Here is a 27,163-nt window from a genome sequence, read left to right as displayed (position 1 = left end):
TAACTACTACACAGGCCTAAGGCGTTGAGTGAGCTGCTCAAAGTCAACGAGCTACGAATCCAGAGTTAGAGATGTCTGACCCCACGCCGTGCTCCTAATGCCTACACGGCGCAGCCCCCTCTGTTCCGTGGTGGCTTACGGGGCTGCTCTGAGCACACGAGCACCATAAGAAGGTACAAGGGTGAAATGCTCCCTCGAGGCCAAAGTCCCCTGCCCTCGGGCTGGTTCAGGGACAAAGACGCACCTGTTGTCGAAGAAGGCACGGACGATTTTGGATCGGATTGGGTTGAGCTCCAGGTCAGGGACGTTGTTGAAGTTCTCCTTGCTGGGTCCCAGGAAGGAGAAGCACCGAGAAGAGAGAGAGGGGGGAAAAAGTCAAGGTCATATGTCATGTTCACCCCTTGTCAGGCCCTATTTCTTAATCCTGGGCAAGTCCCATAAGAACAGTCCAGAGACAAGACTGGAATACGCTGCCCTGATCTGCACTTGCTCTAACCTTTGACCGGTAGGAGCTGGGAGGATCTGAGGGCTCCGAGACACTGTGTGTCCTGGACATTCACCCCCAGAAAAATGCAGACACACAAGATGTGCACCCCCTTCCGAGGGGTCAGAGACCACCTGAGGCCATCTCAGACCCCAGCTGAGGAGACTCTGGTTTGGCCAATCTGGAATTGGGGCAGCAGGATACTGGCCTGGAGATCGGAAGATAGTCTGGCAAGTCCTTGACAGGTGGAATGGAGGGTCAGCTGGGACCCGGCCCTTCCACGCCTACAAAGGCATCCACGCAAGAACTCGTGCACGGACGGCACAGCAGTGTTGTTCGTGACAGCCACACGGTGGAAACCTCCCAAGTGTCTGTCAACCACAAAGTAGATAAATCGTGGTCCATCCAGACGACGGAGTGTGATTCAGCCATAAAGGGGAAGTAGGGATCCACGCTGCAACACAGCTGAGCCTAGAGAGCATGACATGTGCCGAGCGGAAGAAACCAGGCACCAAAGACAACACAGTGTAGGATTCCATTTACATGAAATGCCTCGAACAGGTGGGTCCATAGAGACAGAACAGAGACCAGTGGCGGCCAGGGACCAGGGGAGTGGGAACGATGGGGAGGGACAGCTAAGGATACCAGGTTTCTGTAGGGCATGATCAAAAGATTCAGAAATTGGGGCTCTTGGGTGGCTCAGTCAGTTAAGCATCTGCTTCAGCTCAGGTCATGATCCCAGAGTCCTGGGATCAAGCCCCGTCTTCCTGCTCAGCGGGGAGTCTGCTTCTCCCTCTACCCCTCCCCCCTGCTTGTGATCTCTAATAAATAAATAAAATCTTTAAAAAAAGATTCAGAAATTGACCATGGGGCTGGACGCACACCTTTGAAGATACTAAAAGCCATAGAACTGTACATTTTAATGGCAAGTTGTATGGTATGTGAACCCTATTTCTGTAAAGTTGTTTGAAAAAAAAAAAAAAGGTGCTGGCTTGGGGAAGAGGGTGAATTTCAGGCCCAGCCGCCCCGTCGCCGGGCACGGGTGTCGCTGGGTGGGGGACAGGCTGTGGGTCTGCAGGGGAGGGGGCAGTGGAGGCCCCCGCCTGTCTGCCCTTCCCACGAAGAACCACCCTCTGTTCTCAGAATCTGCCTCCGACTCACCTGTTCATTCTGTCCCACGGACTTCAAAGGACAATGGCCCTTGGAAGGGACCCAAGGCACAGGCCGGTAATCCTGGGGAGCAAGGGTACACGCCCAGGCAGGGGAGGTGGGAGGCGGTCAGCTACATGAGATGAGGGCGTCCAGGCGTGGGACAGTCATCAGATTTGGGGCTCAACACCAGAACCAACCAACCCACGCCAGGAAAGACGAGGCGCCACGTACACAGAGAGTTAAAAACTGAGTTGGGAGCTTTCAGAAGCACAAGGCTGACCCCTATCCTGTCCCCACCTTACAGATGGGGAGGCAGAGGCCCAGAGGGGAAAGGGGAGCCTGGCTAGGGCGCCCAGACCCTCCGTGAGCCCACCGCCACCCCCACACTGCTTCCTGACCTGCCCCCCGCCCCAGGGCTCCCAGTAGGGCTGGCTGGGGGGGGGCACCTGGCCAAACTCAGGAGTTAGTGTCCGTGGACACCACATTTCAGATTCCTCAGATCCCACGTCTGAAGAAGGGGGCACACTCAGAACAGTTGCCTGGGGTGATGGAATACTATTTGGCCATAAAAAGGAACGCCGTGTTGATGCACGCTACTATGGAGACGAGCCTCGAAGGCAGGTGCTCAGAAAAAGACGCCGGACACAGGTGACCACATCTTAGAGGATCCATTTGTCTGCGACGAACAGAATAAGCTGATCCATGGCAGATCCAGAGACAGGGAGCAGACTGTTGGCTGCCAGGGGCGGGGTGATAGCAGGGTTCGTGGCTAACCAGTATAGGGTTTCGTGACGGGGGCGATGAAAATGTCTTCAAATCGACTGCATACTTCAAATGGGTAAACTGTATAATACATGCATTTTATCTCAATAAAGCACCTAAAAAATTTCCCTACGATATCTTTAAAAACCAAAAAGCAAAGAACCGTTGCACTATGACCCTCTTTGTATAAAGAACGCAGGTACCAGCGCTAACCCAGGCAGTCCGAAATCAGGATAAAGGCCAACTGCCTCCAGGGACGGGGACCAGGAAGGGACATAAGGAGGCTGCGATGCAGAGAATGTTCTGCCTTTGACCTGGGTGTGGGGTCATGGGTATGTGAAGTTCCCCTCTCTGGGCGCCGACACCCTTCTCTGGGTATGCCATCCTCCGCACCACGGAGACCACAGACAGAATGCCCGGGGAACCCCGCACGGGAACAGGTCAGGTCAAAGGAGCCACATGGAGCTTGAGAGAGAATTTTGGGAGAAGGGGGAAGAAGTGACCAGCAGCTATGTGGCTGAGACCCCCAAGCCCCCTCTGGCTTTCATCAGCCAGGGGTCACGGCTACTGCTAATCCGGCCTCGGTTTCCGATCTGTAAAGTGGGCACAGATACAGACAGAAGCTTTCGCACACCAGAGAACATGGGGACAGGGACCCTCATTTCCAGAGCACCAAGTCCTCAGTACCTGGCGCTGCTGGGGGGCAGCACAGGTGCTCAGTGAGCCGCGTGCAAAGTGAACAGGGGAGGCGAGTGTGGGCAGGGCTCGACCCCTCGTCCATTCTGTCCTGAGCACTTGGCTAGCGCCAGGTTCAGCAGCCCCCCGCCCCCGCCAAGGCGTCCAGACCTCTCGGCTGCTCCCAGGACTTGCCTAAGATCCTTGGACGGCGTCAAACCCCAGCTGCACCTTGCTGAGCTCGGGAACCGGCTCTCAGAGGACCTGTCCCCCAGAGCTGCTGGAAGCATCCTATTTGGGGACACACCTGGGACTTGAAAATGGGTCTGGTTAATTCCCCCGAAGGGAGCAGAGGCCAGCAACGGGGAAGCTGCAGGTTCTAGGGGGCTGGGAGAAACCCGGGCCCCACGCTTGGAAAGGGGGCAAGAAGGGCCCCACCAGCAGCCCTCTCCAGCACTGTGAAATCCCACAAAGGGCCAGAGGGCCCCCGGGGCTGACCGTGGAGGAAGTTAGGAGCCTGACCATGTGTCTGCAGAAGAAAATTAAGAAAAGAGGCCTGACCTCCCGCTGACAGGGGCGGAGGTGGGGCAGCTGCTAGGGATCAGGCTGGGGGCACAGGGGGTCGGGTCCTGGCGTCACAGCCCCTGGCAGGTCTGTGCACTGCTCTCGCTCCTCAGTCCTCAAGTACCTGCTGAACCCACACTCAAACCTCAGCTCTCTCTCACACAGGCACCCGACAGACGCTCCATGCCTCAGTTTCCTCATCTGCGAATTGGGTGCAGACCCAGCACTGCCCACAGCAAACGGGCTGTGAAATCAAGCACACCCGGGGCCAGTTCAGGATCTGCTCCCGACCAGGCACGTGATCTTGGGCGAGCCTCTCCCGTGTCCTGGAGCCTCAGATTTCTCATCTGAAAAATGCGGATCATGGGAATGTCTGGGTAGCGTCGTGCGGTTAATGAAATCAATAAACCCAGTAAACACACACTGCCTGACACACAGTGAGCTCTTCATTTTAAAATCAGGACAATGGGGACGCCTGGGTGGCTCAGCCGGTTAGGCAGCTGACCCTTGGTTTCGGCTCAGGTCACGATCTCGGGGTGCTGGGATCCAGCACCACATTGGGCTCTGCACTCAGCAGGGAGTCTGCTAGAGGATTCTCTCTTCCTCCCCCTCCGCCCCTCCCCCTGCTCGCATGCATGCTCTCTCTCTGAAATACAGAAATCTTTCTTTAAAAAATTAAATTAGGACAATAATAATAGCAGCTAGCCTTCTGTGTGCTCCCAAAGTGAGAGCTACCACTCTAAGAGCTTTACATTATTCTCCTATAAGGCAGACACTTATCCCCGTGTTAAAGATGGGGAAACTGAGGCAGAGGTAAAGAAACGTCCTATAGCTAAGAAGGATAACAACGGACAGGCAGCATGCAGAATCCCCGGGAAGCAGATGCTGGGAAGACTTAGGCCTAGCTGTCTGGTCCTTGGGGACACTCCCAACCGCGGGCCTGGAGCCCAGAGCCTGGGAGAGGCTGACCGCAGTTTAATGCCCCATAAATGCTGGTTTTGGTCTTATTCTCCTTCCTCCACCCCCCCCACCCCACCCCCATGCCCACTGGGCTGGAAGAACCGGCTCAGCCACAGGTGTCCAGGCCCAGGCTGCTTCCATAGGAAAGGGCTCTGCTCTCTGCGAGCCCAGGGCTCGGGGGACAGAGCCGATGTGTGGGGGCCAAGGGTCTGGTGATGCTGTCACAGTGACCAGTGGGGAGGGGTCCCCCACGGAGGCCCCAGGGGCACATAATCTGCACACCTCCTCCTGGGGGTTGAGCCCCAGGGTTTAAAGACTGCCCGGCCCCACCCCCAATGGCATCCAGAGGGCCCTCCCTGTGCCAGGCTGCACTCAGTGCTTTGCAAACACTTCCACGTTTAATCAGCCCCCACACATCCATAATCCCCATTTGACAGGTGAGAAACTGAGATCCATGGGGGTGAAGAAGGGGGCCATGGTCCCACAGCCAGGAGAGGAGCTTGAATTGGACTCTAACCGCCCCAAACACTTCCTCACACTTGCTACTTCCTCCGGGTTGCACTTTTTTACTTGAAAGAGAAAGAACAAGTGAAATCTTGGTTGGGGATCTGCCCTCCCCCTCTCAGCCTCTAGAGCCCCATCCGGGACCCAGAATCAAGGCAAGACAAGCATCCGGCCCGCAAGGGAAGGAAAGACTAAGAAACCACCAAGGAGGGGCCCTTCCTCAAGCCCTGTGGTGTGGGCTGGCTTCTGGCAGCTCGGAGGGCCAGCTCTACTGCAAAGCTCTCTCCGCAGGCTCGGGGCTGTTGTCAGCCACCAGCAGGGCATAGCCACCCGATAGCTGAGGACACAGCGAGGCCCCCGAGGTTCCCAGCCCAGAACTCCGGCCTCCCTGCTCGCACTGGTCCATCCAAGAGGGGTCTTTACTCTGGGTGCTGCCTGCCCGACTCTCCTGGACCCCCCCACCCTGCCCACACTTCAGTAGGTGACATTTCCCACACGGGGGCCACAAGATGGTGCACTGGGGAAACGGGCCCCCATGGGGACTCACGCAGGAGGGGCCCAGCCTCACGTATCATGCGTGGGTCTCCCCAGGCAATGCTGAGCAACTCAAAGTGTGGTCCCCGGACCAGCAGTATCAGCATCATTTGGAGCTTGTGAGAAACACAGAGCCTTAGCTGGCCCGGAATCAGAACCTGCACTTGGACGTGATCCCCAGGGAGCTCGTGGGACGGTTAAGGTTTAAGACACACTAGGAAGTCCCTAAATGCACCAGGCATCTGTTTCTCCCATCCTCGTGCCTTTGCACAAAAGCTCGGGCAGAAAAGGCCCTGGACCCCTTGCCGCCAGGCAAGTGCATCTTCCGAAAGCAGGGGCGGCATCGCCAATGTCATTCCTCCCAGCCACACGCTTTCTCAGCTTCTCCCGTACCCGCTCCAGGCTCGGACCCAGCTGCCCTCCCGACACCTGCCGCGTCCTCATCACAGGAGGAACAACAAGTATTCTGGCACCTTCCTCGGACAGGCGCTGTTCTAGGTGCTGGCTCCAGGGGTGAGCAGGACGGACACGGCCCCTCCCGGGATTCCAGCAGGGGAAAGACGACAGAGGGAACATGGAGGGTCTCAGGCAGCAGCGAGCACTGTGTAAGCAAACCAAGCAGGGGCAGGATGGAGACCATGGGGAACTGGACGAGGTCTCAGTGGGGTGAGCAGGGAAGGCCTCCTGGCAAAGGTGACGCTTGAGCAGAGACCAGAGGGTGACGAGTTCTCAACCCCTAGGGAACACCAGGCAACGTCTGGGGACATTTTTGGTGTCATCCCAGGGGAGGGTGTTCCTGGTATCTAGTGGGCAGAGGCCCAGGATGCACTCTACGCCCTACAGTGCACAGAACACACACACACATACACACACACACGCATGCACACACGCTCTCTCTCTCTCTCCAGCCTCAAGGGCCAACAGAAACCCTGCTCTGAAGAAAAGCATTCTAGAAAGAAGGAACAGTGAGTTGTGTTCGAGAGCTCTGGGGCGGGAACGGCAGGAATATCCATGAGGCCGGGGCAGCCGGAGCAGGAGGCTGACGGGCCAGCAGGGAGGCGGGGAAGCAGCGCATCCCACCCGGTGGGCCGACGCCTCTGCCTAGAGCCCCTTCCCTCGTCATCAGATGTAGCTCCTTCTGTCCCCTCTGCTCCTGCCCAAACATGGCCACCTACCCCAAGGTGCCTCTCCCCACCATGGTCCCCAGAGAGGCACGCTCCACCCTGTTTCCTTTCCTTAGCTCAGATGTGACAGACTTGCTTACACGCTGGTGCACCCCAACACGCGGCCCCCCCACCTCGCAACAGGAGCCCCCAGGAGAGGCGGAGAGAAGCACACCTGTCATTCACTCCGGCATCCCGGGCGGATGCCAGAACCTGCCACGGAAGGTCCACCTGCTTTCACCGTCAAGGGCTGAGTCAGTGTTAAACCTCCCCGGGAAAGGGTCTCTGTAAAAACTTTACATTCAAGTACCTGCGAATTTCTCAAGTCCATTTAGAAAGCTTCGCCCTGCTTGGGGACATCTTAGCACCCTTCACACCCAAGGGACTCCTGCCCAGCTCTCCCTGTCACCTGAGCGGATGGGAGAGCGGGACCCCTCGCGCCCACAGTCGCCTGGGGAGTTCTACAGGCAGCTGCGGGCTTTTCTTCGTCAGATGAATGTGCACGCTAGCTGAGGCTTGAAAGGGAGGACTCATTAACTCTCGGAATTCATTAAACACTGACAGCAAAATGGCCTGATGATGTATGCAGAGCCTCAACTCTTCATTATCAGGAGTACTTAAAAAAAAAAAAAAAAGACATTTTCAGCTATTTGACAGGTTAAAAGCAAAGTGACTGGGTTAAAAGGATTTCAGGAAAAGCAATATGATCACCATAGGCTCCGGCTGTTCTTCTAAGCAGGGAAGACCCTCTGTAAGTAAACCCATGCAAAGAGAAATCTTAGATAGTGAGGAAAATAGTTACTTGGGGGCTCCAAGCTCTGCTTTTGAACCCCGGCCCTGCTGGGGACCTTATCCTCTTCAGCCTCAGTTTCTTACTCTGGAAGATGGGACAATGGTGTGAACTTCATAGGGTTCCTGAGACCCTCGGGACCAGGCAGGTGCACGTGCGGCCCTGTGCCTGGCACAAGTCAGCCCCCGGCTGATGGCAACCGGGGCTCCCAGGTACGCACTTTGACTCTGAGCTGACCTTGAACGCGACACGGCAGTGCTAAGTGCTGCCAGGGGATGCAAAGCAGGACGCAGGGTTAGGACTTCTGCTGGTGCCCTGGTGTGAGGCCTGTAAGAACGCTGCTCTGCCCTGGCACCTGGCTGGCTCGGTGGGTTAAGCGTCTGCCTTTGGCTCAGGGCGTGATCCTGGAGTTCTGGGATCGAGCCCCACATCAGGCTCTTCTGCTGGGAGCCTGTTTCTTTCTCTCCCACTCCTCCTGCTTGTGTTCCCTCTCTCACTGGCTGTCTCTCTCTCTGTCAAATGAATAAATAAAAATCTTAAAAAAAAAAAAAAAAAAGAATGCCACTCTGCACTTTGGGACAACCAGCAATGGACACTGCTCCCTTTCTCTTGGCCGTGGCTCCGTTTATTCCAGGGCTCACGCTACACGGCGTGATGAATCTAAAAATATTTTTGCAATGTGGCTCTATCGAATCAGACCTCCTACTGGCCTGCATCGCCCTGTCTGAAGGATCCCACGCTATTTCTGGGGGGTGGTGAGCCGGCCACGGCGCGCTCAAGGAGTAAAATGTGCCATTCAAGGCACTGACCGCTTAAGTGGCCCCGAATAAAGAGAGACGTAGTGCTAGAGGCAATTACTGTATTTCCCTTGTGATCTAGAATATTCCTGGCTGTTCGTGGGTTCACTCAGGGGAGGGGCTTCCCTGCTGGAAGAGAAGCTCTTGAGGACAGAAGTCTGCACGGCCCAGGTACCCAATCGATGTGTCCAATGACCGTTTTCTATTCAAGCATTTCTCCGAGAGGACTCAGAGCTCAGTGTTTTGTTGGTCAGAGTGGACTCAGATTTTGGGGGTCCTGCAACATATACAATTTAAGGGGGGGCCTTAAAGAAAAAGAATGCAGATATATACATATTTTTTTTTAAGATTTTATTTATTTATTTGACAGAGATAGAGACAGCCAGCGAGAGAGGGAACACAAGCAGGGGGAGTGGGAGAGGAAGAAGCAGCCTCATAACGGAGGAGCCTGATGTGGGACTCGATCCCAGAACGCTGGGATCACGCGCTGAGCTGAAGGCAGACGCTTAACCGCTGTGCCACCCAGGCGCCCCTATATATATATATATTTTTTTTTTAAAAGATTTTATTTATTTATGTGACAGAGAGACAGCCAGCGAGAGAGGGAACATAGCAGGGGAGTGGGAGAGGAAGAAGCAGGCTCCCAGCGGAGAAGCCCGATGTGGGACTCGATCCCGGAACGCCAGGATCACGCCCTGAGCCGAAGGCAGACGCTTAACGACTGCGCTACCCAGGCGCCCTCTATTTTTTTTTTTTTTTTAAATCAGGTTCTGAGCAGCTCCGGGGCCTCTGGGTGAGGCCGTCCCTGCACATCCCGAGATCATTTTCAGAAGGACAAGAGACCAACCAAACTTGGGCAGGACATGGTGGGTTAAAAAGTTAAATCCCTTCTGGCAGTTCCCACCTTGTGAGAAATTTTTTTTAAGCTATACGCAATTTATTAAAGTCACAAATTCAGAAACTCAATTCTTCACTACTTTTTTAACACAACTTAACTTTAACCCTGCCCCACAGGCTCCGAAGAAGCTCTTGGGCACCTCATTCTCTGGGAAGGCAGGGCAAAGAGTGCCACCTCCCATACCTCTCACCGACCGTGGTGCTGGGGGACTCACCCAGGGGACCCCGGGCGATGCCCTTCACAAGCTCGACACTAATGAACCAAAGCTCCCTTCCCTGCTCAGAAACCCCGGCAGAGTCCACAGCTCCCTGGATGTGCCCAGGTACCAGAGAGGTTGAAGGCTCGGCCCAGGGTCACTGGGGAAACCCTTGGCAGTGTGGGGACGGCTCTGGGGACCAGATCCCAGCCCAGGGCTGCTCATCCCTTCTGCCCTGGGAGGATGGGCAGGAACACCTGAGGGACCCAAAAACCTGCCCCAACAATCTTCCCCAGATCCTGAAACGTATATTAGGACCAGGCAAAGTGGTTCGGGGAGTGGGGGGCCTTCAGGCAGGCCTGTTTGCATAAAACACTGTGGTCTACCCCCTCCGTCCAGCACTGTGTGCTGCTGACACTAACCTCCCGGCAGACGGTGTGAGACCCTGGAGCTGGGGCTTTGGTGATGGAGATTATACACGCCCACCCAAGGATGATAAGGGTGGAGGGTCCGCAGATGGCAGAGCAGGGAGACGGAGGTCCTCAGAGGCCACTCCCAAGTTACAGCAATGCCCACAGCGTCCTTACAGAGGGATCTCAGCCCTGGGCTCAATCTCAGCTCCTCCACGTAGGAGCTCTGTGGCTCGGGAACAGGCACAGCACCTCTCTGAGCCGGACTTTCCCATCTGTAAAATGGGGAGAACAGGTGTTCCTACCACTACTTCCTGTAGGGTTTTAGGAGACTCCAGTAACATTCTCCAGCTACGCAGCACACGAAACCTGCTCGGTGAATAACCGCTTACATCCATGAACGTTCCTATGAACCAGGCCCTGGATAAATTCTTGCCCAGGGATTTGCACACCTATGCAGGGACACAGTGTTAACAATGGGTCTCGTGGATTCCATGCTTCGTAGCTTATAAAGAACTTCCGCTGTCCTTACACTCACTTTTTCTCATTACTTTGTTCTCTCTCATTCATTCAACCAACCAGTAATGGTCCTCCCAGCGACTCTGTACGTCACCAGTCCTGGACACAGCACTACAGCCAGGGACCAAGACCCAGGTTCTGCCCCTCATGGGGCCAGCGGTCTGTTAGGGGTACAGTTACGATTCTGCACTATGGGGGGGATTGGGCACCCCCAGGAGGAGGCTGTGGGTGTGCGGGGGGTAGGAGGGTTATCTTGGAGGAGGCGGTGTCCACAAGGAGACCTTGGCAAAGCAAAAGCCAGCATCTGAAGACCTTGGTGGTCCCCAGCTAAAGAGTACGGACGTGAGCTCAAGGGCACAGGGGAGCCCCGAGGCCTGGGAGCAGGGGCTGCTCACTGGGTCTAGGCAGACACACTCAGGGCTTGCACGAGGGCAGGTGGGAAAAGCGTGATCCATATGTTGGTCCTGGGGGTGGGTGTGCAGGGTGGGCGGGCAGAGCCCACGGCTCATGTGCCCACGAGTGGGAGGCAGGAGCCTGCAACACGGGCCCCTCGGTGCCTGTGGGGGTGCAGCCGCCACCCACCCAACCCGGAAGGGCTCCTGGGCACCATCCTTGGTGCTGGGGAGGGCGGCCTGCCCGTGACCACGCATGCTTGCTGGAAATGCAGAGACTGGGGCCCCGCTCCAGACCTGTGCATCAACCCTGCATGGTAACACGGTTCCCGGGTGATCGCACACACAGCCACACTCGCCGTCCCACGGGGAGGCAGAAACCACACAGGGAAGATGTAAGGGGCCTGGAAAGCCTGACAGGGTGCTGACCGGGGTGGGTGCGGGGGCATCAAGACAGACTTCCCGGAAAAGACCCTGCTTCTGCTAAGACCTAACAGCCGTGTGGGATTTGGACGGAGGGATGTGAGGCAAAGGAGGGAGGCCACAGGGTGGAGGAGAGAGGTGGTGGTTAGTACCGCCCAGACTGACACCTGAGCCCCGGGGACAGGAGAGCGGAGCGGCACTCAGGCTGGGTGGGGGACAGACTCACGGTGGCCTCTGCTGAGCGCTTACTACGCCCCAGGGCCGTGCGCTCAGGGGGCGTGCAGCACAGGTGCTGGTTAGAAATGCAGAGTCTCAGGCCCCACACACCTGCCGAAGCCAAGCCTGCACGAGGAAGGTTCCCGTGTGATCCGTGCACACACTCCAGCTGGGAAGGGGTGTGTGCAGAGCACGTTCCGTTTCAGTGTGTCCTTGCCAAGGCCCAGGAGGGGCCACCGGCCCCACGCAGCTCGGATGCTAGAACCTGAAACTGGGAGGAGCTCCACGGGCATCACAGCCTCCTCCTCACGCAGCACCTGGGCTCCCCACCCCTACTCCAGCCCCAGGAGTAGACACCTGCTGATTGGCCCCTCAACGTGGGTCCGCGAGGCCTCAGCAACAGTGGGAGGACGACAGCCTGGCTGCCAAGTGCCAACGAACCGGGCTCAGAGTGGAACCTTCTTGCAGGCATCTGCTCACGCTTAGGGCCCAGACCAAACCCCGCTGGCCCATGCTCACCTTACGGGTGAAGAGACAGGCTCGGAGACCAGAGTAACTAACGCCCACTCCCACAGCCCCTGGTACAGAGGATTCCAGTGTAATTGGTTTCCCAAGTGTGGGTTTTTGCCTCTTTCCCCCAACTCTGAAAATTAAACACACGCGCAAGTTGAACTTAAAACCTCTCAATAGTCAAGACCCACAGATCCCCTCAGCCCCCGAGCACAGCAGCTTTTGGTCCAGGGCTGGGGGCATCGCTTGCCAGAAAAATATCTTGAAAAAGGGGGCCCCACTTTCACACATCTCCCGCCGTAAGCTGCATCCACCAGCACAGGAACCGAGCATCTGGCACAGAGCATGTGCCCAGAAACTTCTGACGGAAGGAGGGGGAGGAGTGCCCTTGCCACTTCCATGTTCCAATACCCAGGTGCACAGGTGTTACCTCCCCTTAGACGCCCAAATGCCCGGCTGAGGTGTTCCCACCCTACACCCACTCCTCAGCCCACTTTGCTCTGGGAAACCACTCTACCCTCCATCCCTGCCCCTGGCTGATGACCCAGCTCCACTCCCTCACAGGGAAAAACGAATTTGCATCTCTAGCCCCGGCCATGGTGATTGGCTCCGACTCAGACATGTAACACTCTCAGAGCCAATGAAAAGCCAGGTGACTTTCCGCTGGGCTCACTCCCTCTCCTTTACTGGGCTTAGCAGGTGTCCTGGATAGAATTAAAGATGTCAGTCCTAACTGGCTCTAATTTGGCCTTGGGTATAATCAAATTGAGACAGGAGGCCACAGGAACCATGAGATCACCAGACTCTAAGCTCTGGGAATGGAAGCTTTGAGAACATAATGCATGGGATTAGCAACATGCTTTTGTTTAGACAGACAAGGGAAAGTGGATATTTTATCGTCGGTTTCCATAAAACTTAGGTGAAATTTAAGTCTGTTTACTAAGACAAAGGAAGTTTCCCTAGATTATTCAAATGTTTGTTTTGAAGTTCGAAGACTGTAACCTTCAGACCTTGAATATTTATTTTTAGGAAACTACATCTATTAGAAAGTTTGCGGTGGAACACTGTTTACTTTGCATTGGAAACTCTGCTTGCTACAATCTGACTCGAAGCTTCTTGGCCAACTCTGTGATGACCAAACACGCTAACTAGGACTTCTCACTAACCGAGTTCTATGTAACTCAACCAGCATCTAAGACTGAACATACTCTTCTAGGATAAGGAGTACAGTTTAAGGCATTCCTCCTTAAACCTACATAGCTTCTAAAAGATTAACGTTAAAAACAATGCGGGATGGCCAGTTTCCTTGACAGAAATCAGAGGCTGCTCCGGCCATCTTGCCTGAGGCTGGAACTAACCACCGAGAGGAAGCAGAGTCAAGAGACATTCAACAGACCTTCAATGTCTATCTGGGATTCTAAGTACAGAGGCCAGGAGCATGTCTCATTTGAGGAAGTCAGGGTAGGGTAGGCATGGCTGACTGGCCCACTGTCCTCACTCTAGTTAGACATTCCAGATCCCAAGAAAAACAGGTGTGGCTCTAGATTGGCTCTAGAACATCTCGTCTAGAAGGGACCCATAGAATTATAACAACTATAGGTTCAACACAGGAATTGGGGCAACCCAGGGGGCTCTCCCAGAGTCACTGCACTCAAAGAAAGAAAGAGACGGAAAGAGAAATCCTCAAGGATTTCTGCCATGAGCCTGCCCAATGCCCAAAGCCATGAACCTGCCCAACGCCCAAAGCCAACCGCAGATCTTACCGAATGGTGGGCTGATCTCCGCTCAGCTGCTTAAACCGCCGGTGGAGCTGCTCGATCTGGTCTGAGGAGACTGAGAAGCGGGGGGGGGGGGGGAAGGAGAGGAGGGGGGGGAGAGAGACAGGAAGACATCAGTGACCCCTGAACTCGGAAGCCACCAACGGGAGGCTGGTGACATTCTCCTGCCTCGTCCCCACCCTCCCGGTTCCATCATTCTCCTGCGTTCCCCACCCAGCCCACACTGAGCCCCACCAGACGAAGAATCCAACAAACGGTTTCCCATCCCTCCTGGCGAGGCACCTGTGGGGTTACTCGTTCTGATCCCCTCAGCAATGTAACAGCAGCTCCCGGGACAGCACGAACGTGAACCAGGTCATTCTCCCCTTCCCCAGCCAGCTAAAAGGACCCCATCCATTTGTCTGACTGCCTCCCCTCCCACTCCTGAAGACGGGTGTCTTCCTAGCTGAGCAAGGGGCTTCATACGGTCGCAACCATATCGCAAGACAGAGGAGTATGGAAGGGAAAAGCGGTTCAGGCTGGCGCTGGGTGATTTGGGAGACGCTCAGTGAGACACAGAAAGAGAATCTGGTGCAGCGAGGGAACTGGAAGGAAAAGAAATAGGATTTTCATAATTGCGCTGCAGTGACGCATGATCTCCCCAATAGTTCTAGAAGACCCACATACGGGAGTTTTTCCTAATGACCCTTTCGGGGCTGGTGGGCCATGTTTCTTCCACAGCGGAGACGGGCCCTTGTGCGTTCCAGGACTCGTAACGGTTTGGTCCACATAAGGGCTTAGTGTATGAAACGCACAGTATGAAACACTGACCTGCATCTTCTCATTTCAGCCTCAACACAACCCTGGAGGGGAGTAGCTACTCCTCTGTCTCGTAATTCAGACACCACAGCTCAGAGCACTTGCCACCACACAGCTGGGCCTCCGTGGAGCTGGGCTCCCTCTCCCGAGCCTCCCGCACCCGCTGCTCAGGAGCTCCCGTCTGCCCGTATTCCCCGGCGTGCAAGGCCCTTACATCTGGTTCCCGGGGATGATGTTCAGTCCAGGCAGAACCTTCCAAACAGGCACTGGGCTGACGAACAGCCAGCCCCCTCCCCCTTCCTCCCAGTGCTTCCCATGCCTAAACATCCTTTCTCCTCCTGTTGCAGAAGCCGCCAATTTCTGGGACCAGCTGGTCGTCTCATTTCCTGTTGTTTTTTTTTTTTTAAGAATTTTTTTTTTATAATGATTTTTATTATATTATGTTAGTCACCATACAGTACATCCCCGGTGTCCGATGTAAGGCTCGATGATCCATTAGTTGTGTATAACACCGAGTGCACCATGCAATACGTGCCCTCCTTACTACCCATCACCAGCCTATCCCATTCCCCCACCCCCCTCCCCTGAGGCCCTCAGTTTGTTTCTCATAGTCCATAGTCTCTCATGTTTTTTTAAGAATTTTTTTAAGTCATCTCTACACCCAACATGGGGCTCAAACTTACAACCCCAAGGTCAAGGGATGCATGCTCTACTGACTGAGCCAGCCGGCCACCTCGTTTTTTTTTTTTGGTCTCAGGTTGTATCTTTCCGAGAGTCTGCACCTCAGAATTCTCCAGCCTCCCTAAAAGCTGTTGTTGGTTAGAAAATACTCCTTATAACTGCCAACTGGTACTGAGGGCTCGTGGAGTGCGACGCGCATCTCCACACAGGAGCTCTTCTCTTCCCCATGACACCCTGGGATCGGGCTGTATCCCGTTACCAATGTAGAAACGGACCCTTGAAAAGGCTGACAACCGCCAGGGGCAGTTCCCAGCTTTCTGGAGGAGGACGTGGCCGTTTACAGCACGCGGGTATCAGCAAGGACGTGCGTACACTCGATAGCCTGGCAATTCCACTCCTGGGTACACGCGCACCAGAAACGCGTACCAGGGCTCATCAGAAAATGCGCAGAAGGAGGTTCATGGCAATATGATTTCAACAGCCCTAAACTGGAAGCTATCCAAACACCCAGCAGTGGTGGATACAACATGTTACAGTGTAGTCTAGTCCCTTAATACAACAGTATACAGCCTGTACCAACACTATGTGTTGTAACTCCGGTGAGTTTCCAAAACACAAAAATGGGCGTCTGGCCGGCTTAGTTGGTGGAGCGTGCGACTCTTGATCTCGGGGTTGTGAGTTCGAGCCCCACATTGGGTGTAGAGATTACTTCTAAAAAATTTAGAAATCTTAAAAAAAAAAAAACAAAAACGTAAAAACAAGCAAAAGAAGTCAGGAAAGAGCATGTACTTTGGGATTCCATCCAGATAAAGTTCAAAAACAGGCAAAACTCATCTATAGTGTTAGAAGTTGGAATAGAAAAGCTATGTTCTGGACGATTCCAACTGTAGGACACTCTGGATAAGGCAAAACTACGAAGACATGAGAGAGGTCAGTGGCTGTCAGAGGTCGCAGGGGTGAGGGATGAATAGAGGTTTTTATAGCAGTGAAAAGATTCTGTAGGATATCATCATGATGGACGCCCGTCACTGTACGTATGTCCAAACCCACAGAACCTACAACCCCAAGAGGGAACCCCAATGTACACAATGGAGTTGGGGCAATGATGACGTGTCATGTAGGTTCATCGACTATATCCAGCATACCACTCTGTTGGGGGATTATTCATAATGGGGGAGACCATGCATGGGTGGGGGTGGGGTGGGTATATGAGAAAACTGTAATTTCCCCTGAATTTTGCTATGAACCTATCTAAAACTTCTCTATTAATAATGACATTAACTTAATTTTCTTTTAGAGGGGGACAGAGGGAGAGAGAGAATCTCAAGCAGGCCCCACACCCAGTGGGAGCCCAATGTGGGGCTTGATCTCACAACCCTGAGATCATGACCTGAGCCAAAATCAAGAGTGGGACGCTTAACCCACTGAGCCACCCAGGTGCCCTTGTCTTAATTTTTAAAAAGAGAAGTCAGGATAGTGGTTGCCCCTGAGGGGACAGTAGCAATTTGAATTGGCGGGGGGGCTCTGGGTACTGGGAATATTCTATTTCTTGATCCAGGTGCAGTCTATACACACATGTTCTCAACAAGTTCATGCAACTATATGCTCATGAGTGATGCACTTTTCGGTGCATGATATCACAATAAAAGGCTTACATGAAAAATTCACTAATTTGAAAAAAAAATTCAGTAGTTCTACTTAGCAAGAATTTGTCCTAAAAAAAAACAAATCCAACAAAAACAAAACATGAATATATAAATGTGTTCACCTTTATATTAGTTTTTTACTTTTTTAAAGATTTTCTCTAAGTAATCTCCATGCCCAACCTGGGGCTCAAACTTACAACCCCGAGATCAAGAGTCACACGCTCTACCAACTAAGCTAGCCGGGTGCCGCACCTTCGTATTCCTAACGGCTTAAAAACTGGACTCAACCTAAGCGCTCACAAAAGGCAGATTGGTGAAATATTTGGTGGTATACTTAGCCAATGGAAAAAAAAAAAAAGCATGTTGGTTTTGAAAAGCGACAATTGTATATCTGACATGAAAATATACTCCACATATGATGTTGTTTAAAAACAGCTTTGCTGGAGGGGCGCCTGGGTGGCTCAGCCGTTAAGCATCTGCTTTCGGCTCAGGTCATGATCCCAGGCTCCCTGCTCAGTGGGGAGTCTGCTTCTCCCTCTCCCACTCCCCCTGCTCGTGTTCCCTCTCTCACTGCCTCTCTGTCAAATAAATAAATAAAATATTAAAAAAAAAAAAAAAAGCTTGCTGGGGCACCTGGGTGGCTCAGTTGGTAGAGCATGCGACTTTTTTTTTTTTTTTAAAGATTTTATTTATTTGACAGAGAGAGAGAGAGCACAAGCAGGGGGAGAGGCAGAGGGAGAGGGAGAAGCAGACTCCCCACTGAGCAGGGATCCCGATGCGGGACTTGATCCCAGGACCCTGAGACCATGACCTGAGCCGAAGGCAGATGCTTAACCGACTGAGCCACCCAGGTGCCCACCAGTCGAGCACGCGACTCTTGATCTCGGGATGGTGAGGTCAAGCCCCGCACCGGAGCCAACTTAAAACAAAAACACAACAGCTTGCTACAAACACAGCAGGACCTCATGCTGGGGGAAATATGCAGACACCTACAAATGTATAGAAGTAACGAAAGAAAATCTGGACTTATTTTCCCTGAAATAATAATAGCAATTGTTTCTCCCACCAGCGAGATTAAAGTGTTTGTTTTGCTTTGATTCATCTATATTTTCCAAATTTTCTCTAATACGCAATGCATACTTATTAGTCACGTAACGAGTATTTTAAGCACACGATATGGTCCCGTATGGACGGCCCAGGGATCTCGAAAACATCACTGTAGATGAATCATCCGTTGGCGGAGCAGCATGTCCTGCACGCACACATTCTTACTTAGTCCTTTCCGTGACCCTAGGACGGACAGACGCTCCCATTTTACAGAACAACAAACTGAGGATCTGAGAGGATCGGTAACTTGCTGAAGGTCAGAACTTGAAAGGCAGACCCAGGGTTTGGGCTCAGTTTGTCTGGCAGAATGTGTGTGGTTTCGGGTTTGCTCCGTTGCTTACTGACGCCCCACACTGCCTCCCCCTGTGTGAGCAAAGGCAGCTCCCAGTTCTCAACCGCAGATTTAAAAAAACAAAACAAAACCCTGATCTGATGAAAAATAACGATCAGAAATTATAGCCAAAGATGCTCCTGGACAACCCCTATTACAGATGAGTTACCGTCAAAATGATGCTACGTAATAGAGGCCGGTCACGAAGGCCGCTCGTGGCGTGATTCCATTTATAGGAGATGCTCAGATAGGCAAATCCAAAGTAGACCAGTGCTTGCCTGGGGCTGGGGAAGAATGGGGAGTCATGCTAATAGGCACTGAGGCTGCGTGTGTGTGTGTTGCGGGGGGGCGGGGGATGACAATGTTCCAAAGTTAGATTGTGGTGATGGTGGCACAGCCCTGTGATTACACTAAAAACTACTGAGCACACTTGAAATGGGTGAAATGGACAGTATGTAACTTACATCTCAATTGAGCCATTAAAAAAATGAATTCCGTGCATACGCAGGAGAACCACAAGAGCTGACATTCACTGAGCATTCACCGGGTCCAGGGCACGGTGCTCAGCCCTACTCCTGGTAAGCCCTGGCTCACATAAGCCTCTCATCAACCCTATGGGGCAAGCATGGTTTTTATCCCCATTCTAGAGATGGGAACACGGAGACTTGCCCAAGGTCACACAGATAAGGTGTGTAAACCAGAAATCCTCAAGACCAGGTTCCCTCTACTGAAGTTTCCAGCTAATTGCATGCAAAGTGCGCACAACCCTTCCTGTCGTGCCTGATTGAAAGCAGAGGGGTTAGGAAAACAACCTCCCACCTCCAGTTCCCTGTCTTCTGTACCCAGATCCCCAGAGCCAAGAGCTCGGGGCTCAACTTAGGCAAGGCTCCTCTGCCTCCATATCTGCAGGAAGAACATCTGAAGCCTCATGGACTGACTTTCACAGCACCCTCAGGTCCAGGATCCCCCAGACGGTCAGTCCTGCACGCACCTGCCCCATGTGTGCAAGGCCCCCTGGGGGGCTCCCAGGATGGAAGCTTTTCTTGTTTCCCTGTTGCTCACTCAGCCCTTTCTCCAGGTCCCCATGAGGTCACGGTTGCCATGGAGACGAGAGACAGAGCCACTTGGGTACCTAGGCATGTTGACCTCATTATCTTTGGTTTCAGATTTCAACCTGAGGGTTGATTTCACACCCTTCCACGGGCTGGTGGGAGTTTAACTGGCTCAATCTGTGTGTGTGTGTGTGTGTGTGTGTGTGTGTGTGTGTATGTGTATGTGTTTGTGGGGGGGGGGGTGACCTGACCTGTCACTTTTTATCAAAGCTTCAACCGGAAAGTATACACCTGCTAGTCACTAGCCCCATGTGGCAGCTAAGCCCTTGCAAGGTGGCCAGTCCGGGGAGGTGTAAAATACACACCAGCTTCCAAAGACTTAGTACAAAAAAGAATGTAAACTGTCTCAATAATTTTTATATGGGTCATACGCTGAAATTTTAGACCTCATAGGGTAGAGTAAAATATTAACTTCATTTGTTTCTTTTTTTTAAACACGGTTACTGGAAAATGTAGAATTACTTTACATATACAGCTTCTAAGAAACATCCCCCATTAGTACACCTTGCGTTATATTTGTACTGGACAGCGCTGGTATCTGGGCTTTCAACCAGCAACTGGATCCCGAGGAACAAAAGCCGAGGGGCTCAGACCAGTGTAGGGAGATAAACAGGCCAGAGTCCTCATCACTGCCTGCCTAAAACAGCAAACGCCTGGGGAAAGGGTGAGCCACAAGGAAACCGGGTGAAATAAATCCTGGTGCGTCCTGAAGACAGAACACCACACACCCTGCAAAAACATGTTTAAAATATTTAGAGGGGCGCCTGGGTGGCTCCGTCGGTTAAGTGTCCGACTCTCGATCTTAGCTCAGGTCAGGATCTCGGGGTCGTGGGTTTGCGCCCCATGTTGGGCTCCATGCTGGGCAAGGAGCTTACTTAAAAATAAATCTATATATGTATAAAATAAAATATTTAGAACACGGAACGTTCACGGGATTTCACTACAGGGAAAAACCAACAGGCCACAAGATCTCGTGTATATGAAAGTTCATAATGACATACGTGTGCGCACAGGAGACCACAAGAAAAGATGCACAACAAAACAGTACATTGCTTCCAGGTGGTAGAATTCCAAGACATTCCTGTCTTCCTCTGGTCTCTTACTTCTGCTTATCTGTCCTTTAACTTTCCTGTAATTAACAGGGTTCACTTGTATAATCCTGAATTTTAACTCTGATGGCCAGAATGAAAAATGGAACAGACCGTAAGGAGGGCTGGTGAGGATGTGGAGAGATTGGAACCCTCGTACGTGGCTGATGGAGTGTAAGATGGCGTAGCCACTGGGGAAAAGGTTTCGTGGTTTCTCTATAAACGCAGCACAGATTCACCCTATAATCCAGAAATCCTACTCCCGAGCACGTACCCAAGAGAAATGAAAAGAGACGTCGCACAAAAACCCGTACGGATGTTCATAGCAGTACGATACGCAGTAGCCATAAAGGGACCACCCAACAGTCCATCAACAGGTGAACAGGTAAACCAGCTGTGGTCTGTCCACCCAGCGGAACGGGATCCGGTCATTAAATGGGACGAAGCATGGACACGTGCTCCAACACGGATGAGCCTTGAACACGTGATGCTAAGGAAAGAAACTAGGCCCAAGTCACATACGGTATGATTCCATTTGGAGGAAATGTCCAGAATCGGCAAATTAAGCCAGTCTAGAAAGGAGATTAAGGGGTTGCCGGGGTTTGGGGTAGGAGGAATGAGGAGTGATGTAATGCATCTGGGGTGTCTGCCTGGTCCTGGTCTCACCTGTCAGGCGGTGGAGTCCAGCTCACAGCCTCACTGTGTTATGCAAGGGGTCACCAGGCAGGAGACGGGGGTCACACAGACCAGGAGGTCAGAGACAACGCTCAAAAAGGAGGAGGCAGGAGATGGGGGGGGGGCAGAGAAAGGGGCGTGAAATCTCCCACGAAGGCTGGTTTCCCTCATCTGACCCGAGAAGAAATGAACATCAGCCTTGGGCGCACCCAGTCTGGGGTGGCCAAGACTACCTGAGCCTTTATTTCCAGGGGCCCAAGTCCGGCGGCAAAGGGCACATAAAGTATCACCTGCCCCTTCCTGAATCCACGCTGGCCTGCAGGGGTGTGGGAGGCCGGACTGACTCCCCCGTGGTCCGCCTGGGTCACTCAGCCCTCTGACAGATGCCCCGCCACTCATTGAGAGACATTCAGTCAGTGCCTCGGCTTTGCTTGGCACCTGCTAGGTGCCAGGGGCGCAGGCGCAAAAGGCAGAGCCCTCCTCTCTTGGAAGCGGGCGTCACCTCGCTGGGATCCAGGATAATAAATGTGGTGTCCACTTGCCAGGAGCACCAGGGCTGGAGTGGGGCTTCCAGTCCACAGGGATGGGGTGGGGGACAAGGCCCTATGGGAAGGCTGAGGCTGGGGCGGGCAGGGCTGGCAGAGGCGGAATGGGAAGAGCTCAGGAAGCCCTGGGTTCTTCAGCATGGGGCGGGGGGGGGGGGGGGAGGCAGGCAAGGGACAGGGGAGCAAGGGTAGACAGGTATCGGCGGTCACATGCATTGAGCTAAGGCATTTAGACTTCACCCCAAGTTCACAGAGGATGCTAAGGTGGGGGACAAGATCCCATGTGCCTGGTGACAGAAGGGAGGGTTGGTGCAAAGGACAGGATGCAGGGGACCCACTGAGAGGACCGCACGGGGAGCAGTCGGGGGAGGGGGGAGGTAATAAAGTTGCAAGGAGCAAGGGCGGCTGAAAGTCTGCTCCTGAGCTCTCCAGGGGCTCCCCAGGAGCCAGCCTGCCCCTCCATCTCAGTGCCACCCTGCACACAGGCCCCAGGACCCCGAGTGGCATCACTGGGCAGGTCTCCGCGGCTTCCGGGGCCCCTGGAGCTCCTCTGCTCACCGTGTCCTGACAGACCGGCCGGACTCAAGCCAAGCATCGTCGGCCAAAGTCCCAGAATACAGAGGTGAGCCGGGTCAGACAGAAAGGTGGGCTCACGACATCGCCACCCAGAGCTGCTGGCTCAGTCCCCAGCTCCGCGTCCTACTAGACCGTCTCCCCGGGGCTGCTGCCTCCTCCTCCTCCGTGATACGGAGATAATAATAGCACCACCCTCGTGAGGCTGTTCACGCCGCGGAAAACAATCCAAATCCCATACGCACCACGCACAATGGCCAAATGCACAAACGGGTACACGCAAGCGTCCAGCCGCCGGCGGGCACATCAACAGAACAGGGGAGCGCTACCCAAGGGAACAGCGTGCGGCCACGGGAAGGCCGGCAGCACGGACCCTGCTACCACACGGCTGACCTCGAAAACAGGACGCCTCGTGGCAGAAGCCAGACGTGCAAGGCCACTGCTGCGTGCTGCCATTCACACGAAGCTTCTGAAATAAGTGAACCCATGGGGTTGCCAGGCGCCGAGAGTGGGGGGATTTCAGGAGCAGCTAATGGGCAGGAAGTTTCTTTTGGGGCGATGATGTCCTGGAACTGGATCACGGTGACGGCTGTGCAAGGCTGTGGATGCGCTTTTAATGCCCATATGCCCTGCACGCTCGAAAATGGCGAGGGCGGTGAATGCCAGGTGATGTCCATTCTCCCCCAATTAAATAAAAAATCACATGCATGTTGCACTGCGCCTGGCAGGAGGGGCTGGGACACCAGAGTTGCCACAAGAGCCGTCATAAGGACCCTGACGTCATAACCCTGTGGTACCTACTTGGCTCTTCAGTGGGCCCCCAGCCCGGCCGGAGAGGGAAGAGGCACTTTGCATGCTGCCCGGGGCGAGAGCCAAAGCAGTGACTAATCCTGGGCCTCCAGGGGGAGAGTGGAGGGCCAGCCTCCAGGCCTGGAAGGGACTCGCCCTCACACACCCGCCCACTGCCCACCGCCCCGAAACTGCCTCCTGGTGCCCGATGCCCGGCTTCTCTCCTTCACCCACTCCAGGCGCTCAGCACGCACACATCACAGACTGCTCCTTGCTGCTGGGATTCTTAAAGCAACCGAAGATGCCCTTGGGTGCACTCAGCCTTGGAAAGGAAATGATTGAACCCCATTCTAGTCTCCAAAGCAGCAGCAGCAACAAGAAGGTTAACTGCTGCCTTCTCTCCAGCCTTGGTGTGCAAACTTCAACCCAGCCCGTAAGAGCAAGAGCCATGGGACTCCGGCTCGGACGCGCCCCGGGCCCCAGCCAGCACGGGGATGGTCTCAACTGTAAGCTCGGGGTCCGAGGGTCTCACAAGGCTCTCGGCGGGTTTTTTCCACCGGGAATGAATCCTCCACTACTCAGGACCGGAGCAGGAGCTGAGACAGAACGAAGTGACTCGACTTTAGAGAAATCCTCCTCTCATGAGCCATGAGACAACTTGGAACACTGTCAGAGTGGGTGGGCACATGACTCTCCAAATCACAGTCTGTGCTTTGCTCCTCGGCGCTCGCCTCCCCACAGCTCTGCTCTGTTCTTTGCCATTTGCCTTATAGCAGCGGTACTCACTGCTGTGGGCTGGCGTGTCCTCGGAGGCAGGAACTAAGCCGAATGCCTGGCACCCATCATCTCATTTCGCCTCCTCCCAGGGCCTGCGTCGGAGGGTGGGTCCTGGGAGGGTGGCTGTCACACCCACTGTACAGATAAACCTCAGTCGTGGAGAGATTAAGTCATGTCCGGATCCGAGCGGCAGAACTGGGGTTTGAACCTGGGTCTGTAACTTTAGATCTGTTTCCACACAACACGCTTGGGCTGTGCACCCCAAGGCAGGATGAGGGGGGACAACGAACACATAGCGTTCATGTCACTGAAGAGACAAAAAGGTCTCCATTTTAATAAAAAGACTGAAGATGGGGAAGCGGGGTGGGGGGGAGCTGGTTAATCAGTAGAGATTTGAAGAGGGCGTCTTTTGGAGCATCTAAGGAACTGGTTTTCACATTCCTTCCAGAACTATCTTCAGCTCCAGATTTAGACTGAGGCCACATCAAGTGGAGAGAGGCTTACCCAAAGTAGGAAGGCTTACTGGATAAAGAAGTCCAATTCCTGCTATGTGGAGCGGACCCGGACTCCCCATTGCACTAGAGACCCCCGAAACACAGGTTATCAAAGAAGAGAAACCTCCCTTACACCACTAACCTTGCAAGGAAGGGCGACCCAGCAAGGCCAGAAGCAAGGAGGGAACTCACACCCAGCAGGGCGGGAGGGCCAGGCGCTGCTGAGGGGGCCCAGGGGCCTCAGAAGTGGCCTTGGTTCTATGTAAGCGAGAAGTGCGCCTCCTATCAAAAGCTGAAGCAGAGGGGGCACTTGGCTGGCTCAGTCGGTGGAGCGTCCGACTCTTGATCTCAGCTCAGGTCTTGATCTCAGGGTTGTGAGTTCAAGCCCCGCGCTGGGCTCCACGCTGGGTGTGGAGCCTACTTAAAAAAATAAAACAAAAATAAAAAGCTGAAGCATAAAAGACCGTTGCCCTGTGTAAGACAGGCCAGAGAAAGTATTCCCTACTGCCTCAGAAAATCAACGAGGAAGTGGACTCTGCTCAGGAGGGGGCCGGGCACACAAGAAAGGGGGTAAGGGTCTGTGATGAACCAGAACGCCACGCCTGTGCCGCGCACAGGTGAAAACGACAGTACAGGAAAGCCAGGCTGAGGGAATCATGTGAAACGTGTTTCCAAACCAATGACCGCTCCAAGGGAGTTAGCACGACAAACGCAAAGCACTGTGGGAGGTGCTTCTAGGACCCAGGGACTCTCACGGGAGAGGTAGCTCAGGTTAAGCCCTTCTCCACTAGGTTTGGCCTCAGCATACATCTGGAGCTGAAGGACAGTTCCAGAAGGATGTGAAAACCAGGGGAGACAGCCCAATCAAACATGAGCTCATAATCAAAAACCAAACCACACAGGCAAATGAACCACCACAAGGGAAGACTGGAAGACACAATTAACTAAAGGAATGGCACCCTGTTTTAAATCTGTTAACAACGCCACGATCAAGTTGGATTTGTTCCGGGGACACGAGGGTGCTTCAGTAGTCGCAAAGCAATCGAAGGGATACATCACACTGACAAGAGAAAAGATAAAGGGCATGTGATCATATCGATAGATGCAGAAAAAGCGTCTGACGAAATACAATACCCATTTCATGATTAAAACTCTCAACAAGGTGGATTTAGAGGGAATATACCTGAACGTAATAAAGTCCACATATGGAGAGCCCACAGCTAACATACTCAATGATGGAAAAGCTGAGGACGTTTCCTCTAAGATCAGGAACAACACAAGGTTGTCCTTTCTCACCACTTTTATTCAACATGGTACAGGAAGTCCTAGCTGCAGCAATCAGACAAGAAATACAAGGCATCCAAATTGGTAAGGGCGACATAAAGCTGTCGCTATTTGCTGACGACATGATACTATATATAGAAAACCCTGAACAGTTCACCGGAAAGCTATTAGAATAAATGAATTCAGGGGCGCGTGGGCGGCTCAGTCAGGTAAGCGTCCGCCTTTGGCTCAAGTCATGATCCCAAGGTCCTGGGATCAAGTCAGGCATCAAGCTCCCTGCTCAGTGAGGAGTCTGCTTCTCCCTCTACCCCTCCCCCTGCTCATGCTCTCGTGGTCTCTCTCATAAGTAAAATCTTAAAAAAAAAAAAAAAAAAAAAAAGCCAGAGATGGAAGGTACGGCATAGGGAATAGAGACAATAATACTGTAATAACACGGACAGTGACAAATGGCAATTACACTTATCCTGGTGAGCTCTGAGGAGTATACAGAATTGGCAAATCACTATGTTGCATATCTGAAACTAATGCTGTCTATCAACTATACCTTAATACATTTTTTTAAATAAAAAAGACTGGGGTGGGGGGTGCCTGGCTGGCTCCGTCAGTAGAGCATCTGACTCTTGATCTCAGGATCATGAGTTTGAGTCCCATGTTGGGGGTAGAATTTACGTAAAAATTTTTAATTTTAAAAAGGAATGGCACCCCAAGAGGGTGAAACAGAAGAGACTATACAGTAAGCGTTAATTATTACAAATAGTAAAAGAACACTACTCCATGACACAAGCAGTGAATCTAAAAACCATATAGAACTTATGAAGTGTTTTCCATATGTATTTTATAAGTCATCGGGGGACATCTGGGTGGCACAGTTGGTTAAGTGTCCAATCTTGGTTTTAGCTCAGGTCTTGATCTCAGGGTTGTGAGATCAAGCCCCACATCAGGCTCTGATCTCAGTGTGGAGTCTGCTTAAACCTCTCTCCCCCTCTCTCTCTGTCCCTCCCCACCACTCACATGCTCTCTGTCTCTAAAATAAATAAATCTTTAAAAAAATAAGTCATTGAAATTTAAAAACTTAAGGGGCAGCAAAATTGTAACAGCTAAAGAGAGAATTAGGGAATTGGAAGACAGACCTAAGGAAATGACTCTAAATACAGAAAAGAGCAATAAAACAATCGAAAATATGAAAGAGAGGTAAAGAGCCATTCAGAGAGAATGACATGACCCCATCTATTTCTAATAGGAATTACTGAAGAAGAAAATAAAGTGGGGTGAGGGGAAAGAACAAATTCATAACATAAGAAACAAGCCTTCTTTAGAATGAAAAAGCATTAACAATTCCCAGGCAGAGTAAATAAAACAAATCCACATCTAGGCACAATGCAGTAAAAAAAAAAAAAAAAAAAAAAATCCCAGAAATCTGGGTACAAAAGCAGACTTCTACCAAAAAACATCAATTAAATAAAAGAGCTGACTTCCCAACAGCAACAAGAGACCAAAACCAAGGTGCTAAGAGAAGATATGCAGAATTTTATACCC

At 52.8% G+C, this 27,163-nt stretch overlaps 1 protein-coding gene across 4 annotated transcripts in view; it reads right to left on the bottom strand.

Moving 5' to 3' along the window:
- Positions 1 to 27,163, bottom strand: part of TESC (tescalcin) — a 61,346-nt gene that overhangs the window by 26,648 nt on the left and 7,535 nt on the right. For all 4 annotated transcript variants that reach the window (XM_087857311.1, XM_087857312.1, XM_087857313.1 and 1 more), the window contains exons 2-3: positions 13,713 to 13,782; positions 245 to 325 (exon numbers count right to left, since the gene is read on the bottom strand). In XM_087857311.1, the coding sequence (XP_087713437.1) occupies positions 245 to 325; positions 13,713 to 13,782 (151 nt within the window). The remainder of the gene's footprint in view (positions 1 to 244; positions 326 to 13,712; positions 13,783 to 27,163) is intronic.

Source organism: Ursus americanus, chromosome 30 (genome assembly GCF_024610735.1).
Source record: "Ursus americanus isolate L20-20 chromosome 30, mUrsAme1.1.p, whole genome shotgun sequence".
NCBI classification, from domain to species: domain Eukaryota; kingdom Metazoa; phylum Chordata; class Mammalia; order Carnivora; family Ursidae; genus Ursus; species Ursus americanus.
This window is presented reverse-complemented; position numbering and strand designations above follow the sequence as displayed.